This window comes from Cyprinodon variegatus, unplaced genomic scaffold (genome assembly GCF_000732505.1).
Source record: "Cyprinodon variegatus isolate N-32 unplaced genomic scaffold, C_variegatus-1.0 Scaffold5, whole genome shotgun sequence".
NCBI lineage: Eukaryota > Metazoa > Chordata > Actinopteri > Cyprinodontiformes > Cyprinodontidae > Cyprinodon > Cyprinodon variegatus.
Window position 1 is genome coordinate 1032446 of NW_015150458.1, and position 17360 is coordinate 1049805.

Sequence of the window (17360 nt, forward strand, 5' to 3'; positions counted from 1 at the left end):
GGCCGATGTCCGATATTCAGTTTTAAGGCCGATACAGGCCGATTCCGATAGGGGGCCGATTATATCGTGCATCCCTAGTATTTTCTGTTTCAAAACTGCAGTTCAAACATTTATTTATTGAAAGATATTATTTTATAGTATATTATTTATTGCCCTGTCATAGCACACCCCACCAGGTAGGAATTAATTACAATATTAATTAATAACAGAGTCAGAGCTGTTTGGGTATTAATTCCAGGCAATCGGGAGATTGCTCTACTTCATAATTTGTATGAAAATTACTTGCTGAGTCCTTAATTGCCTTTGGCACATTTTAATAATTGGTCACATAGAAACCAAGCTTTTTGTTGCACAACAAAGGTGATCAATAATACTCTACAGCTTGACATTATTAAAAAAGTAGAAGAAGTGTGCAACAGTATTGACTGATAAAACAAACTTCAGTCAGAATTACAAAATTGTTTTCTGCAGAGTTAAAAAGGATAACATCTGGATAAATGATGACATCTGGCTGAGGTAATAGGAGGTGATTCTCAGAGAGAATGACCCCTTACTGCTTTTTCTCTGCTCAGAGAGGATCGCTACTTTTTCCTTTTTCTTTCCTCCTTAATTCCTATCATGGGTAAAATATTAAATTTTTGTATGCTCCATTGATTGTTTTTGCACGAGTCTATCCTGCTTTCTATATACACGATGCGCGACTCCAAAACTGACTGTTTTACCATGCGCTTAACAGATTTTATTTTGTATTTTCCCCCAAAGTGGATGTCTTTTACTTTGTAACAGCATCTCTCTTCCTGACAGACTCATGAAAGTTCACCTGAATTTCTGTGTAGTCCGACTGAAATAGACCTGGAGTCTATCTGCGTCTGAGCAACGCAAGCCCCCTGCAGAAAATTCTGTCGGCTGGATCATCCCTATTGACTCTTAGTGAGCTCTAAACGCCACAATCTCGTCCGACACGATTTTCTGTCTGATTGGATGCAAAATTGAATTCGGTATGCTCTGGCCTTAAAAGTGCTGTTCTTTAAAATTCAACTCAGAAATCCATTTATTCAGAACTGCCTTTGACTGAAGTTAAACTTTTAACTGAGGTACAAGTATTTTAAGGTTATCATTTGGACAAGGTTGTGGTCCAGCTGTTTGATTTTGCTACCAGCTTTTATAATGTTTTTATCTTTATTCGATTTAATTCAGCTTTTATTTTTCTTCTATTATAACATAAAATTCATGCAAAGAAATATAGATAGTCATTGCACTGAATTGTGCTATACAAATAAACTTGTCTTGCCTTTCCTTCAAAAGCCACTAAAGCTCTGCTTCGGAATATACAGCGACGATGTTAACAATACAACGCTTAACATTTGCTTAGAATAAATCTCTTTTATCAAATGCATTTTTATCTAATAAACAATTCATTGTAAATTATTTGTTTACATACCTGGTACAGATTAAGTTGCAGCATCAGTTTAGGGTAATATCTATTTAATTAAAAAGTACATACTATTAACCCCTAGACTGCAGTCTCATTGTGCTACCTATTCAGCAGTGTTGGGACTTAGTCATTAAATTACAGTAACTAAGTTACTTTTACAATAACTAGCACTGAAAGTAATTATTTTGTAAAAGTCAATAACGCATTAGTCAGTACTACGCTTAAAATTAAATAAACAAAAAAGTGCAGATTAGTGTTCAATGTTTTCAGATGTATAGACCTTTAAATGAATTTTTGTATTTACTAATATAAAACACCTTATAGTCCATTACCAAACTTCTAGCTGTATTTAAAATCCCAATAACAAGAAAGTTTTCAAATTCTTCAACATTTTAAAATATAATCCGAAATCGATATCCGATATGCCAATATTTTAAAACTCATGTAGCCGATAACCAATATCGATACTGATATATATATATATTGATATATATTGATATATATATATATCATCAGACTTTTACTAGCTTATTCAACTCTCATCTAAAGAGACATTAGACTGTGTTTCTCTTACTGTGAACTCATCTGCCTGGCTGTGTGTTTCCGGGACGGGGCAGGCTGGTTGACAGTTAACTTGAACCACAGTCGGCCTCGGCAGATGGCCGCTCACACTTAACCTGGTTCTGCTGGAGGTTTCCCTGTTAAAAGGGAGTTTTACTCTCCACTGTCTCTGCAAGCATGCTTGATGTGAGTGATTGCTTTTGAGTCAGTGCAATCAGCTTGTTTTCCTTAGATAGAAAACATTGCATCAATCTGACTTAATGAATGTATTAAGAAGGGCTATAAGATATAGAAAAAAGCATATCGATAAAGAAAAATGTGTATTGATCGATATGGTTTTAAATATTTTAGATAATTATCTATATTTCAAGAGTAGCTCTAGTCGTTTCTTAATATTGCTAAATGATTTACTTTTAATAAAGAACACAGAAACACAGAATTCAAATTAAAACTTTATGTAACCACACTTTTAACCATATTTGAATAAAAAAAAAAAGAAAAATAACTCAACTTAAGAGACCTGAGTTATGTTATTAAACTCTTACTTCTCAGGTTCCATTCTCTGTCTATGAAGTGAATTGAGAGGCTGAGGTAGAGGTTGGATGTGCCACTTGACTAGAGGTCCGACTTTGTGGCGCAGTGAGACAGAGATAGCAGCTTTTTGCACCGATTCCCTGCAATCATTGTACAAATTAGGGAGCGCTGAGTTAGAAAAATACTTGCATCCTAGAACTTTATATCAGGGATCAAGAGTGGTGAGCAGCTGTTTGTAGCCAGGTTTTTCAAATGCAGACAACAGAAGCATAACCATTGCTGCTAACCATATGAAGCATGTTACTGCATGAGCGGTGTCCATATGCCGCTTGGAAGCATTGTCGTATTCATCACAAAGAAGAAAGCTCAATTTAACATGCTTTACCTGCTTTGTTTTAGCTAAACTTCCAGAAGATTCCTACGACGATGTGGAAATGCACCGGGGACGATACAGCTAATTTGGTTGTGGTACCAGACTACCCTGCAAATTTTACAAATCACTGTGGCTTGGTTTTTCTCTCACTTCCTATAACTGAGATATTGCTAAACTGGCAAGCAACTAAAACCCCTTTTTGGGACAATTTTCTCCACCTCTCCTTGCTGCACCATCTTTTCATCTTTGATGGCATGCCTGGGTCTGCGATTGCGCTTGGTTGGGAGGAAGTGGTGACTGTAGGATCAAGCTACATGATAGGTTACAATAAAAAGGAAGTAAAATGTGTTTTTATATCTAACTTTTATCGACTCTTTTTTTCTATTGCACCAAACTTCTACTGATCGATATATATTATTATTGAATTATCGTCCAGCCCTAGTATGAAGTACCTTGAGATGTAAATTGCTGCTATAAAAATAAACTGAATTGAAGTTGAATTGAATCTGCTAATTCTAAATTAATCCAAACAAAAACTACATTAATTAGCAAAATACAAGTAAATGCTAAAAAAAAGCGAAAGTTATGAATGTTAAATATATTGATTTTGCAAAATTCTCAAACAATAAAATACTGAATTGCTGGCAAATGGCTCAAATGTCTGTTTCTGGCTGCTAACTGCACTCTTTGCTGTAATTCTATTTAGACTCAAAAAGGACTATCAAGTCTTTATCAGGACACCTGAAATATATAACCTTATTTCATCATGATTTTGCTCTTTTTTTGTATAGGCATACGGCATGACTATGACCCTTAAAGGTGAATTGTCATTACATAATCAGTGAATCCTAAAATAAGCAATGGAATGCTGGTTACATTTAACATTAAAAACAAATTAACATAAATAACCAAGGAACCAATTAATTAATCACTTTAAATGCCAAGTCATTTAAATTGACTTATTACTGCCTCATACTCAATGTGCTATATGTTAAATCGCTGACTCCAATTTTATAGTAATTAATAAAAGAAACTTAGCACATAAAAAAAGCTTATAAATATTTAATTTTGGTCAGTGTAATATTTTAGATTATTTATGTTAATGCTTGCATGTTGCCATCTCAGCACAAGTAAGATCATGGAGAGAGCTGATAATGTGCATTCAGCACAACTTACCTACATGTTGAACAAGACATTTAATGGAGAATGTGATAGAGGATACTTATGCTACCTGCTTGTGGCGCTTGCTAGCAACCTCATAAAATGTATCATTAAAAAAGCAACATATAACAACACTTGTTACACTAGCGCTCGTAATATTATTAATATTTCCATTTAGCGGAGAACATCCCTAAAACACTCTTGTCTTATGGTGCGTTCACACCAAATGTGATTCCAGCAACAGTCACCACATTCAGGAGCTTCCACAGACATATCACCAGCATCTTGCATGGTGGGCAACAACCTCAACTCCTGTCGATTCATCACTTTATCAAGTATAAGGAGCTTCTATCTGCCTCTTGCTGGCTTCAACTCAGCATGGTGGACCTGGATTTTATTCATTATGGAAAGAACAGTAGCGTCTGCATCCTTGGGTCCACCATATTCCCCAGATATGCTCCCGGTTCAGGGACTCATGGAACTACAGCTGGATTATGGTTCCTTCCTACACCCACTGAGTTTGGAGAACAGACAGGAGCAAAGGGATATCTGAGCAAGAACGGAGACCCAGTGTGCATCAGAGCACACTGGGTGGGACCAGCTCATGTTCATAAAAACTTCAATACAGGCAATGCAGGAACTTCACATTCATTTGTTAGCAGTTTTTACATCTATAACACTTACTGCTATGATTAACTGATACACGATACTCTGATATTTTTTGCAAATGCTTCTTTCCTGTGGCTCATACAAAATCCTGGAAATAGATCACCTTCCGTTTTTCTTCTCTAATGGTTGGCTCATCTCAAGCGGCAGCTGCATTTCTATTGGCTGATCAGCAGACATGTCAGAGTGATAAATATCTGATACTATCAGATATTTATCACAGCTTTTTCTTGGTGGCAGGAATCTAACAACTGTCCATCAGTCCAATTTAAGGCTGCAGAATTACAGCCTAACCCGGAGATTTCTGTAAGAATTCTCCACAGTCATCTTCCATGTGTGATAGCAGAAAATCACACAGTGTATACCTGGCATTATGTAATTTAGTTTTCGCAGATATTGAACCCTGGATCTTTATCTTAATGTAGAGACATCTAAATTATATATACAAGAGGCTTGCCCTTTTTTCTACATATTCAGTGAATATATACGAGTTTCCCTTTGTGTAATGAATAAATAAATTTTCATTTACCTCTATGTAGATATTTGAATACAATTAACAAGCCAAAAAACTGAATTTCTATGGCCAAAAGACACAGTACAGCCTATTGCAGGGCAACACAAAGACACACAATCATGCACACACTCATACCTAAGCACAATTTAAAGGTGGGGTATGTGATGTTTTCTGGAGCATGTTTTTACCATACTGATTGAAAACCTCCTCACGAGCCCATTGCGCCAACTGAGATAGAATGTTTGGAAAAAAAACGAAATCTTTTAGTCCAGTGTAGAGGGCGTAGTCAGAGGAAAACGCTAACCAATAGAAGTAACTATCATCCCTACTTCTATTGNACTGAATTGTGCTATACAAATAAACTTGTCTTGCCTTTCCTTCAAAAGCCACTAAAGCTCTGCTTCGGAATATACAGCGACGATGTTAACAATACAACGCTTAACATTTGCTTAGAATAAATCTCTTTTATCAAATGCATTTTTATCTAATAAACAATTCATTGTAAATTATTTGTTTACATACCTGGTACAGATTAAGTTGCAGCATCAGTTTAGGGTAATATCTATTTAATTAAAAAGTACATACTATTAACCCCTAGACTGCAGTCTCATTGTGCTACCTATTCAGCAGTGTTGGGACTTAGTCATTAAATTACAGTAACTAAGTTACTTTTACAATAACTAGCACTGAAAGTAATTATTTTGTAAAAGTCAATAACGCATTAGTCAGTACTACGCTTAAAATTAAATAAACAAAAAAGTGCAGATTAGTGTTCAATGTTTTCAGATGTATAGACCTTTAAATGAATTTTTGTATTTACTAATATAAAACACCTTATAGTCCATTACCAAACTTCTAGCTGTATTTAAAATCCCAATAACAAGAAAGTTTTCAAATTCTTCAACATTTTAAAATATAATCCGAAATCGATATCCGATATGCCAATATTTTAAAACTCATGTAGCCGATAACCAATATCGATACTGATATATATATATATTGATATATATTGATATATATATATATCATCAGACTTTTACTAGCTTATTCAACTCTCATCTAAAGAGACATTAGACTGTGTTTCTCTTACTGTGAACTCATCTGCCTGGCTGTGTGTTTCCGGGACGGGGCAGGCTGGTTGACAGTTAACTTGAACCACAGTCGGCCTCGGCAGATGGCCGCTCACACTTAACCTGGTTCTGCTGGAGGTTTCCCTGTTAAAAGGGAGTTTTACTCTCCACTGTCTCTGCAAGCATGCTTGATGTGAGTGATTGCTTTTGAGTCAGTGCAATCAGCTTGTTTTCCTTAGATAGAAAACATTGCATCAATCTGACTTAATGAATGTATTAAGAAGGGCTATAAGATATAGAAAAAAGCATATCGATAAAGAAAAATGTGTATTGATCGATATGGTTTTAAATATTTTAGATAATTATCTATATTTCAAGAGTAGCTCTAGTCGTTTCTTAATATTGCTAAATGATTTACTTTTAATAAAGAACACAGAAACACAGAATTCAAATTAAAACTTTATGTAACCACACTTTTAACCATATTTGAATAAAAAAAAAAAGAAAAATAACTCAACTTAAGAGACCTGAGTTATGTTATTAAACTCTTACTTCTCAGGTTCCATTCTCTGTCTATGAAGTGAATTGAGAGGCTGAGGTAGAGGTTGGATGTGCCACTTGACTAGAGGTCCGACTTTGTGGCGCAGTGAGACAGAGATAGCAGCTTTTTGCACCGATTCCCTGCAATCATTGTACAAATTAGGGAGCGCTGAGTTAGAAAAATACTTGCATCCTAGAACTTTATATCAGGGATCAAGAGTGGTGAGCAGCTGTTTGTAGCCAGGTTTTTCAAATGCAGACAACAGAAGCATAACCATTGCTGCTAACCATATGAAGCATGTTACTGCATGAGCGGTGTCCATATGCCGCTTGGAAGCATTGTCGTATTCATCACAAAGAAGAAAGCTCAATTTAACATGCTTTACCTGCTTTGTTTTAGCTAAACTTCCAGAAGATTCCTACGACGATGTGGAAATGCACCGGGGACGATACAGCTAATTTGGTTGTGGTACCAGACTACCCTGCAAATTTTACAAATCACTGTGGCTTGGTTTTTCTCTCACTTCCTATAACTGAGATATTGCTAAACTGGCAAGCAACTAAAACCCCTTTTTGGGACAATTTTCTCCACCTCTCCTTGCTGCACCATCTTTTCATCTTTGATGGCATGCCTGGGTCTGCGATTGCGCTTGGTTGGGAGGAAGTGGTGACTGTAGGATCAAGCTACATGATAGGTTACAATAAAAAGGAAGTAAAATGTGTTTTTATATCTAACTTTTATCGACTCTTTTTTTCTATTGCACCAAACTTCTACTGATCGATATATATTATTATTGAATTATCGTCCAGCCCTAGTATGAAGTACCTTGAGATGTAAATTGCTGCTATAAAAATAAACTGAATTGAAGTTGAATTGAATCTGCTAATTCTAAATTAATCCAAACAAAAACTACATTAATTAGCAAAATACAAGTAAATGCTAAAAAAAAGCGAAAGTTATGAATGTTAAATATATTGATTTTGCAAAATTCTCAAACAATAAAATACTGAATTGCTGGCAAATGGCTCAAATGTCTGTTTCTGGCTGCTAACTGCACTCTTTGCTGTAATTCTATTTAGACTCAAAAAGGACTATCAAGTCTTTATCAGGACACCTGAAATATATAACCTTATTTCATCATGATTTTGCTCTTTTTTTGTATAGGCATACGGCATGACTATGACCCTTAAAGGTGAATTGTCATTACATAATCAGTGAATCCTAAAATAAGCAATGGAATGCTGGTTACATTTAACATTAAAAACAAATTAACATAAATAACCAAGGAACCAATTAATTAATCACTTTAAATGCCAAGTCATTTAAATTGACTTATTACTGCCTCATACTCAATGTGCTATATGTTAAATCGCTGACTCCAATTTTATAGTAATTAATAAAAGAAACTTAGCACATAAAAAAAGCTTATAAATATTTAATTTTGGTCAGTGTAATATTTTAGATTATTTATGTTAATGCTTGCATGTTGCCATCTCAGCACAAGTAAGATCATGGAGAGAGCTGATAATGTGCATTCAGCACAACTTACCTACATGTTGAACAAGACATTTAATGGAGAATGTGATAGAGGATACTTATGCTACCTGCTTGTGGCGCTTGCTAGCAACCTCATAAAATGTATCATTAAAAAAGCAACATATAACAACACTTGTTACACTAGCGCTCGTAATATTATTAATATTTCCATTTAGCGGAGAACATCCCTAAAACACTCTTGTCTTATGGTGCGTTCACACCAAATGTGATTCCAGCAACAGTCACCACATTCAGGAGCTTCCACAGACATATCACCAGCATCTTGCATGGTGGGCAACAACCTCAACTCCTGTCGATTCATCACTTTATCAAGTATAAGGAGCTTCTATCTGCCTCTTGCTGGCTTCAACTCAGCATGGTGGACCTGGATTTTATTCATTATGGAAAGAACAGTAGCGTCTGCATCCTTGGGTCCACCATATTCCCCAGATATGCTCCCGGTTCAGGGACTCATGGAACTACAGCTGGATTATGGTTCCTTCCTACACCCACTGAGTTTGGAGAACAGACAGGAGCAAAGGGATATCTGAGCAAGAACGGAGACCCAGTGTGCATCAGAGCACACTGGGTGGGACCAGCTCATGTTCATAAAAACTTCAATACAGGCAATGCAGGAACTTCACATTCATTTGTTAGCAGTTTTTACATCTATAACACTTACTGCTATGATTAACTGATACACGATACTCTCTGATATTTTTTGCAAATGCTTCTTTCCTGTGGCTCATACAAAATCCTGGAAATAGATCACCTTCCGTTTTTCTTCTCTAATGGTTGGCTCATCTCAAGCGGCAGCTGCATTTCTATTGGCTGATCAGCAGACATGTCAGAGTGATAAATATCTGATACTATCAGATATTTATCACAGCTTTTTCTTGGTGGCAGGAATCTAACAACTGTCCATCAGTCCAATTTAAGGCTGCAGAATTACAGCCTAACCCGGAGATTTCTGTAAGAATTCTCCACAGTCATCTTCCATGTGTGATAGCAGAAAATCACACAGTGTATACCTGGCATTATGTAATTTAGTTTTCGCAGATATTGAACCCTGGATCTTTATCTTAATGTAGAGACATCTAAATTATATATACAAGAGGCTTGCCCTTTTTTCTACATATTCAGTGAATATGTACGAGTTTCCCTTTGTGTAATGAATAAATAAATTTTCATTTACCTCTATGTAGATATTTGAATACAATTAACAAGCCAAAAAACTGAATTTCTATGGGCAAAAGGCACAGTACAGCCTATTGCAGGGCAACACAAAGACACACAATCATGCACACACTCATACCTAAGCACAATTTAACACTCAAAATAATATTAAAAATATTCCAAACACCAACTGATACATACAACAGTATCTACTACATGTCAAAAGCATAAGTGCGTTCTGAGCAAGCCACTTTACAAATTTGATAGACAAAGCAAAAGAAATATATCACTGACAGTGAGGATAACATTACTGATGCAATGATGTTCACAGTGGAACTAGGCTGCTGTACATTATTCTGCAGATAGGACAGAGAACTGGAAACAAATAAATGTTAGGAAAAAACATAATTTATATAATACAGTTCTGAGATTGTCTTAGTTAACAGATATTGTCCATGTCTGAGAATAATAACCCCGCTCCACACTGCCCTGCATGTCTTAGATGTTTCCAGGCTGTCGTGCAGTGGCTGTTCTAGACCAAATATACCAGGGGACCAAGAGGGGGCCAGCGTGTTTTCATGGGGGCCACAGAAAAGCATGAAATAAAAAACAGGGCAAGGGAGTCAAATATATTAAGAGAGCTGCATGTGGTGAAATTTCTATTAATTTAGTTTTAAGAAAAATTCTATGTCTTATTAGGTCAATATACATTCATCATTTAGGAGTTGTTCATATTTTTGACTTCATTTAAGTTAAACATTAAGTTTTCAATAAAATCTGAATTAGAGCTCAAGGAAGACTGATAAATTCAGCTGTAAAAATTAGAGTATTTTTTTTAATTTGTTTAAAAAAACATTTAGCAGAGGAAAACTGGGATCCTATACTGCTGAAGCTATCACCTTATTAAAAAAAAAATGAGAAAAACAGAATTTAAAAAAATTATTAATTGAAATAGATCAAAAGGACCAATCAGTAACCATCTCTGTTCCAGCGCAGATCATCATTAGGATTTCTTTGAGTATTATGTCAGGGGCCATAACCGGGGCCGGGACATGATCAACAGGGGCACTGGCCCCCGTTGGCCCCTGTCTAGAACCGCCTATGCTGTCATGAACCTCATATCAATTGCTATCAGATTAACAGGGTTTTCTGAACTCCAATTACCTGAATCAGGTGTGCTGAAGCATGGAAACACCTGAAACATCCAGAGCAGTGTTCCTTGAGGACCAGGGTTGAAAAACACTGCTCTACATGAACAATCAAACTCACACTTTTTCCTCAATGTAACTTTTTGAGGCAGATCTGCACAGCATCACTCACAGGTTTATAAAAAGGGTTGAAAGGGTGTGTTTGTTTGTCTTAAACGGGACGTCACCATGTAATCAAACCTCAATCTCTCTGAATTGCAAAATATGACAATATAACAGGCTTTAGGTCAACAAACGGCTGTTTTTATAGTGATGCTGGAGTGAGAAGTGTGACCTCAATGCAAACGATTTAGGGGCAACTTTTCATATCCAGGCATCAGCTTCCACACTCCTGCCACTTTTCAGCGCTCTGTAAACATAAACAGACACCTTGTATGGCTCAGTCGGAATAAACAGTCGCTCAGCTGTTAATACTGCATGACAAAGTATCTGTTGGCAGATGATGTGCGCACCTTAGGAGCCCATCGCTCAGTCTGCGGCGGCTCACCATGCCCCGTCCTTCCGTCCGTCCGCTCAGCGCGGCTGCTGTCACTTTACTTTCAACTCGGCGTCACACTGAGGAGTTGAGCCCTTATATCTCAGCCTGTGTGCCACAGCCGAGAGGAAGCACGCCAAAGTACAGCAGGAGCGACTTTAAGTACAAACATTAATGAAGCCTAGGGCTTGAGGCTGGTTAGTTTCGCCTGTTAAAGGGCTTAGGACACGTTTTTTTTTTTTTTTACATACGTGACGCCCTTCCCTTTACTTCCTAATTCCATTATTGGTCTATTTCACAGAGCCTACTCCGCGGACGGTTTTTTATCCTACCTCGTAGAGATCTCCTGAAGCCATTCTGGGGTGCGGACAACGGCGGCGCGGCGTTCTTGCCTGCCCTGTTGGGTTTTTTTTTTTTTTTGGACCCTACTCTCTCGGTGTTTCGCCGACAGCCCCGATAGACGGGAATTAGCGAGCAGTCTTGTTATTCTGAGCAATCCGCAGTAGTAGATCAAGCAGACAGTGTCAATCGAGCCCGGCGCTGCGCGATGGATTGGTCCACACTTAAAACAAACAAGCATCGGGGCGGTGCTGTTTACCCAGACCCAAGTGCAGGACTGGAAATTAGTCCTAGGCTTAAAGAATGAAGAGTCTGAAGGTCTACATGCACCAAGCTCTGTAAAGCTCTCCTGCAGCCCAACCAAAGAGGCATGATGTGTTAGATGTTTTCTTTTTATTTGATCATTACCTAATATTCACCTACCTGTTCACTTTGCTGACCTGATCTAGTCATAATTTACATTTTTCAGATTAAGAGTAAATATGCATTTTATAGTTGTGGCAGAAAAACCCTTATTGACTTTGTCTAACTATGAAATTAATGGCTCCTAATTGATTTTATGAAGTTGGTTTATGGGGAGGGAAGTTATAAATTAATTAGAAAATATATAATAAAACCATTGGACTGTTATTTAGCTTTTATGTTTTCAAGTTGGACAGGAAGTATATTGATAGATACAAATAGAATGTGTTATAGTTAAATGCATTTTGTTAAAATTTAAATCACATATTTAGACACTTGAGGCACTTTAGGGTTTTAATCTTAGTCTAGGGTCCTACATGGAATGTTCATTTTCCCCCTTAGTGTAGGTACTTTTTGTTTCATCCAATAGTCCAACAAAATATGATAAGAGATCTCTCTAAATAGCCCTAAAGTGTGTGTAGGCACATGGTTTTTTTTGGGGGGGATCCGTGTTTTCCCCTGTAAAGGAGAGATAAACAACACCAGGGGCAGATCTACAGGGGGGCAACTAAAGTAGAGCCTTGCCCATCCAGCTGCTCCATCGCTGTTATATAATTGAAAAAAAAAATGGAATGGAATTACTGATCCCTTGTTTGTTCAAAAGCCCCTTAAAGCCTTGAAAAGATATATTGATTAACCTAAAACATAGAGTATAATATGTATTTTTAGACCATATGTAATATATAATATAAAATAGTTCATTTGTTGCCATTGTAAGATTTTATAAAGAGAACTGCTTTTTTCACGTGTGTGAATGTGGTAAAGATTTCTGGTTTCATATTGTGATTGACTGGCTAATAGGGAAATTTGTTTCCAAATCTTAATGCTTGCACATTGCAGATGAGAAAAGGGAATATGGAGACATTTCTAGTTTCTTCTGTGAAGAAAATGAGGGATGAGAAGATTAGAAAAAAGAAGAATTATTAAAAGACCAAGATGATCACAGGTTTCACTGGAAGTGACACAGCTGAAGAACTGAGTGAGGATGAAAAAAAAAAGACGTTCGTGTAAGTATAAAGATGAGAAGATTTCAGTCAGAGAGAGGAAATGATGACAGTGTCGAGGAAAACTGTTGGAGAAAAGAAAGCCACAGAATCAGCGCCTCAAGTTGATCCTAAAGGACCAACGTGCATGTATTTATTCTCAGTAAAAAATTCCAGCGCAAAGATATTAGATTTACAATTTCAATAACAATTTACAATTGTTGCCTTAAAAGCGATGGCTGAAATCAGTCCAATAATTCCAATATTTCAATATTTTGAATTTGTCTTCTATATTTATTTATTCTTTTACTGATTTTGTGGAACAATTTTTTGTAAGTTTTGGTAAGTAGCCGAGTGTGAAGCAGCCGGGATGGGGATCAGTGCCTCCAAATCCGAGGCCATGGCCTTCTCCGGGTCAGGGGGGGTGTCCTGCCCCAAGTGGAGGAGTTTAAAGGAATAGTACACCCAAAACATGATTAGCCTTCATTTTCTACTCACCCCCATGCTGAACAACACTCTGGAGTACTTTTTTGATATCTCAAATGCATCTGGAGATCTGGGAGGCTTCTTGCTGTCTGCTGACATTCAAATAATGGAGGTCTATGGCGCCCGAGGCAGAAAGGTCCATAAAAGTCCACAAAAAGTGTAAATATTCCTCCATACTGCTCGTCCAATGTATTCCAAGTGTCCTGAGTGGGTAGCATCCATAATTTTCTCGAAACAAAGTCATTTAGAATGTTTTTAGAGCATAAACAGTAGTGTATAGGATTTCCTCAAAGCGCGCGCATGCAGGTTCACGACTCTACGGAAACCGCGGCAGACCAAACCAGATGAAAGTGCGCATTCAGCGTCTGCTCTGCCGATAATGCAAGCGTAGAAGAAGAAATGTGCTGTTTACCTGTGCAAAGAAAGAAACAATGAAAGAAAAATGTCTGAGGACTTCAGTGTTGAGGAAGAGCATGAGTTCTTTGCCGAGCTGAATGCGCACTTTCATCTGGTTTGGTCTGCCGCGGTTTCCGTAGACTCGTGAACTCGCATGCGCGCGCTTTGAGGAAATCCTATCAGAAATGGAAATAGAAAGCTCACTACTATGAAACACAGTATTGAGAGTATGCATCAGTTGTGGGATTCTAGAGTTACTTTATATATTACACTCCTTATGAATTGCATTCAAATGTTGACCCACTTCATCCTCAGATACTTCTATGATAAAGGAGCATGAGCATGAACCAATATAAGCAGATGTAATGATATAATAGGGGTAGTACATCTAAACAATGTACGTATATAAAAAATATATTTGCAAATTCTCTTTTAACAACAACAAAAAATACCTAGTTAAGCCAATTGTACAAAAAGCAATTAAAAAAGAAAAAAAATAGTCAAAAAATTTAAATAAAGCTATGCAATAGTAAATTAGATATAAAGAATTGAACATTGACAAAGAGCAATCACTACAGGGAAAAAGATAAAGAATATAAGATGTAAGGGGTAATTAAGAATAACACACAGAAAAGCATAGAGTCTTTTAGCATTGGTGGTAGACATTGTCTTTAAGGACAAAGTAAGTGTATTTATTTCGTTTTTAAATGCTATGATTGTAGGGAGAGTTTTGATAAGATGACGTTTGTGTATGAATAAATTGACCATAACAATTATATCATAAATTATAGATTTTGTTTGTTTATCTTGAGGCAAATATCCTTGCGGAGGGGGGGAAAGATAATGTTTAAGGATTTAGAGAGTAACCAGTTATGAACTGGGAATAAAAATATTTGTGTCAATGTGGGGGGGTGGTTGCTTCAGGACCCAAATGCAGAGTTGAGTGAGGCAGAGATTAGTTCTTGTAGATTTAATGAAAAAATGAGGCAAACATTAAAAAACATGAAAATACTGAGAACCAAAAAACATCCAGAGACAAGGAAGCAACTAACAACAACAACAAGGAACCAGCACTGAAGAACCGCACAGGGAGAGTATATATGGGAGACAGAAAAAAGACTGGGATAATCAGATGCTATGGAGCAGGTGTGGATAGAGGTGACTAAAAGGGAGCAAGGGGAAAGGAGACAGGCACACATGGGCAACAGAGTGTTACTTAAAACTGCTTGAATATAATGGAAAATAAACCAAAGATCAACAAAACAGAATGACTTAGATAGTGAAAACTAAAAACTCAAAGGGCCAGTAAACTCCAACTTTTAGATGTGCCTTTGGTTCAACAATCCTGAATCAAGTAATTGGATGACTAAGAGGACTCTCGAGGAATTGATTGTATACTGAGGAAACTCTGCCATTTGATTGACCAAGGATGAATCTAAAAGTTGCAGGATAGTGGCCCCTTAGGAATTGGAATTGCCGTCCTGAAGTAATCAATGTTTTTTCCTGCATTTATAGTAATTTCCAATTCTTAGTTTATATGGTTTAATAAGGTCTTAGCGCACCAAATGAAGCTTTTATAGTGTAAATTATCTAAAGGCTTTTAACAAGGTATCTAAGCAAGCAAGTGATCTTCCTCCAGAAGAACAATTCTGAGGTTAGGTGCTGAAGTCTTCCAGTTCTGAAGGTTTGTATGTGTATGTTTGTGTGTGTCTGTGTGTGAGAGACAGGACTGACATTGGGAAATTTTACAGTGTTCACATTCACATGTTGGGGCACACTAGTCTCACTGTAATTCAACAATCCTGTTTTTTTCATATTTCATATACATCAATCTAAAATCTAGAAATTACATTTCAAACCTGTGTTAGTGCCCTTAAGTGCTCGGGTAAGAATCAAAACAAGTTCATGTTCTAAATGTTACATTTAGCTTCAAGAAACTATCATACTCATGCAAGTAAATCATCAATAGTGTATACCACATAGTAAAGTGTGGGATTAAGTTCATATATTCATTTACTAAAACATCAGCTTCATTTCACTCACAGTAGAGTCGATTGTATGTCAGTGACGTACAGGTTTGGTATTCATGGTTTATGAAAGCTTAGGCTTTTATGTGGCAGAAAATCCCCAACTCTCCAAAAGATCTGTGGCAGCCTGGTTTCTCTGGCGAGCAAAATAGTGTGTGCTACAGTGTTAAGTACATAGTAAGTTGATGAAGGAGCCTTAGTTATGGGAAAAGCCAGGCCCTGAATGAAATATACTTCATAGAAGGAAACCATAATCAGCTCTTTAGATGTTATATCTGAGTTTTATCTTTGTGTTTTTTTTTTTTTTTTTATCTTTGTGGTCTTTTATTTTATAATTTTCTACTATTAGTTATTATTTCCACGTTAAAACCATGAGGCTTTGAGTTAATAAAAGTGGTTTCATGTCACTAAGAATTTGTCTCACAAAGGTTTATTTAGAACTTATTTTGTTTTTTTATATCCACAGATTAATTAATTTTAATTGAATTGGAATTATTCATTCTACCCAAGGGACACTTTATTTGCACTAGACAATTCTGTATACAAGTATTAGCCATGTTTTTGCTTGCATATTTGTATATCATTATTTTTCAGCTGAAAAAACTTAACATCAGACCACTCTGGCAGCTGGATTAGTCCATGCATAACTCAGTTTGACTGACCAGATGCAAGTATGTGTGTGTGTGTGGGTGTGTGTGGGGGTTGTCATTGCAAATGCGACATTCAGAGTCTCAACAATTTCACCCAGTCTGTGTAAACATCATGATTAATTAAAAGTAACTTATTTGAAATGCAAAAATTAAGAGGTTTTCATGTGAGGCTTTCAAAAAAAATTAATTGCAGAAGCAGTTGTAAACAGTTATTTCATTGAAGTTTTTATAAGGTAGTAAAGCAAACATGTAGTTAGTTAATAACTTCCCAAATCAGATATTTTATCACAAACTATCTTGTTCTGTTTTCAACTTCATATCTGTGTTGGACTTAACTAATCTTAATAATCCGTAATAGTACAAATTGCAACAACAGTCCCCAACATGCCTTGAAGCTCTGACATCACACCAAAGGTGATACAAGGTTGTGTAATCTGCCTTTTAACCCCTTTTGATAACTGCTGTGTTGAAAAGCTCCCCAATTCAGCTAAAGCTTAGTAGGTTTTGAAATGCAAACCTTGTGGTGCTGCACCTTTGGTGGCAAAGATGTAAGACTACGGCCCCGTCCACACGAAGCCGAACCCTGGCTTAAATGCACAAATTTTTCACCAAACCAGCCTCTCATCCACACGAAGCCGGCGTTTCGGGGGTCTGTAAACGATCTTTTTTTAATTCAGCCTTCAGAGTGGGAAGATTCTGAAACGCCGTTTTCGCGTTTCCATCTTTAAGCTCTAACCGCATTTTTTTTTTACACGCATGCGTCATAG

At 36.8% G+C, this 17360-nt stretch overlaps 1 protein-coding gene across 1 annotated transcript in view; it reads right to left on the minus strand.

The window, feature by feature from the left end:
- Positions 1-11772, minus strand: part of cdyl2 (chromodomain protein, Y-like 2) — a 46816-nt gene extending 35044 nt beyond the window's left edge. Inside the window, exon 1 of the mRNA XM_015373696.1 lies at positions 11583-11772. Coding sequence (XP_015229182.1) covers positions 11583-11606 — 24 coding nt within the window. The 5' untranslated portion in view covers positions 11607-11772. The remainder of the gene's footprint in view (positions 1-11582) is intronic.
- Positions 11773-17360: the final 5588 nt, after the last annotated feature.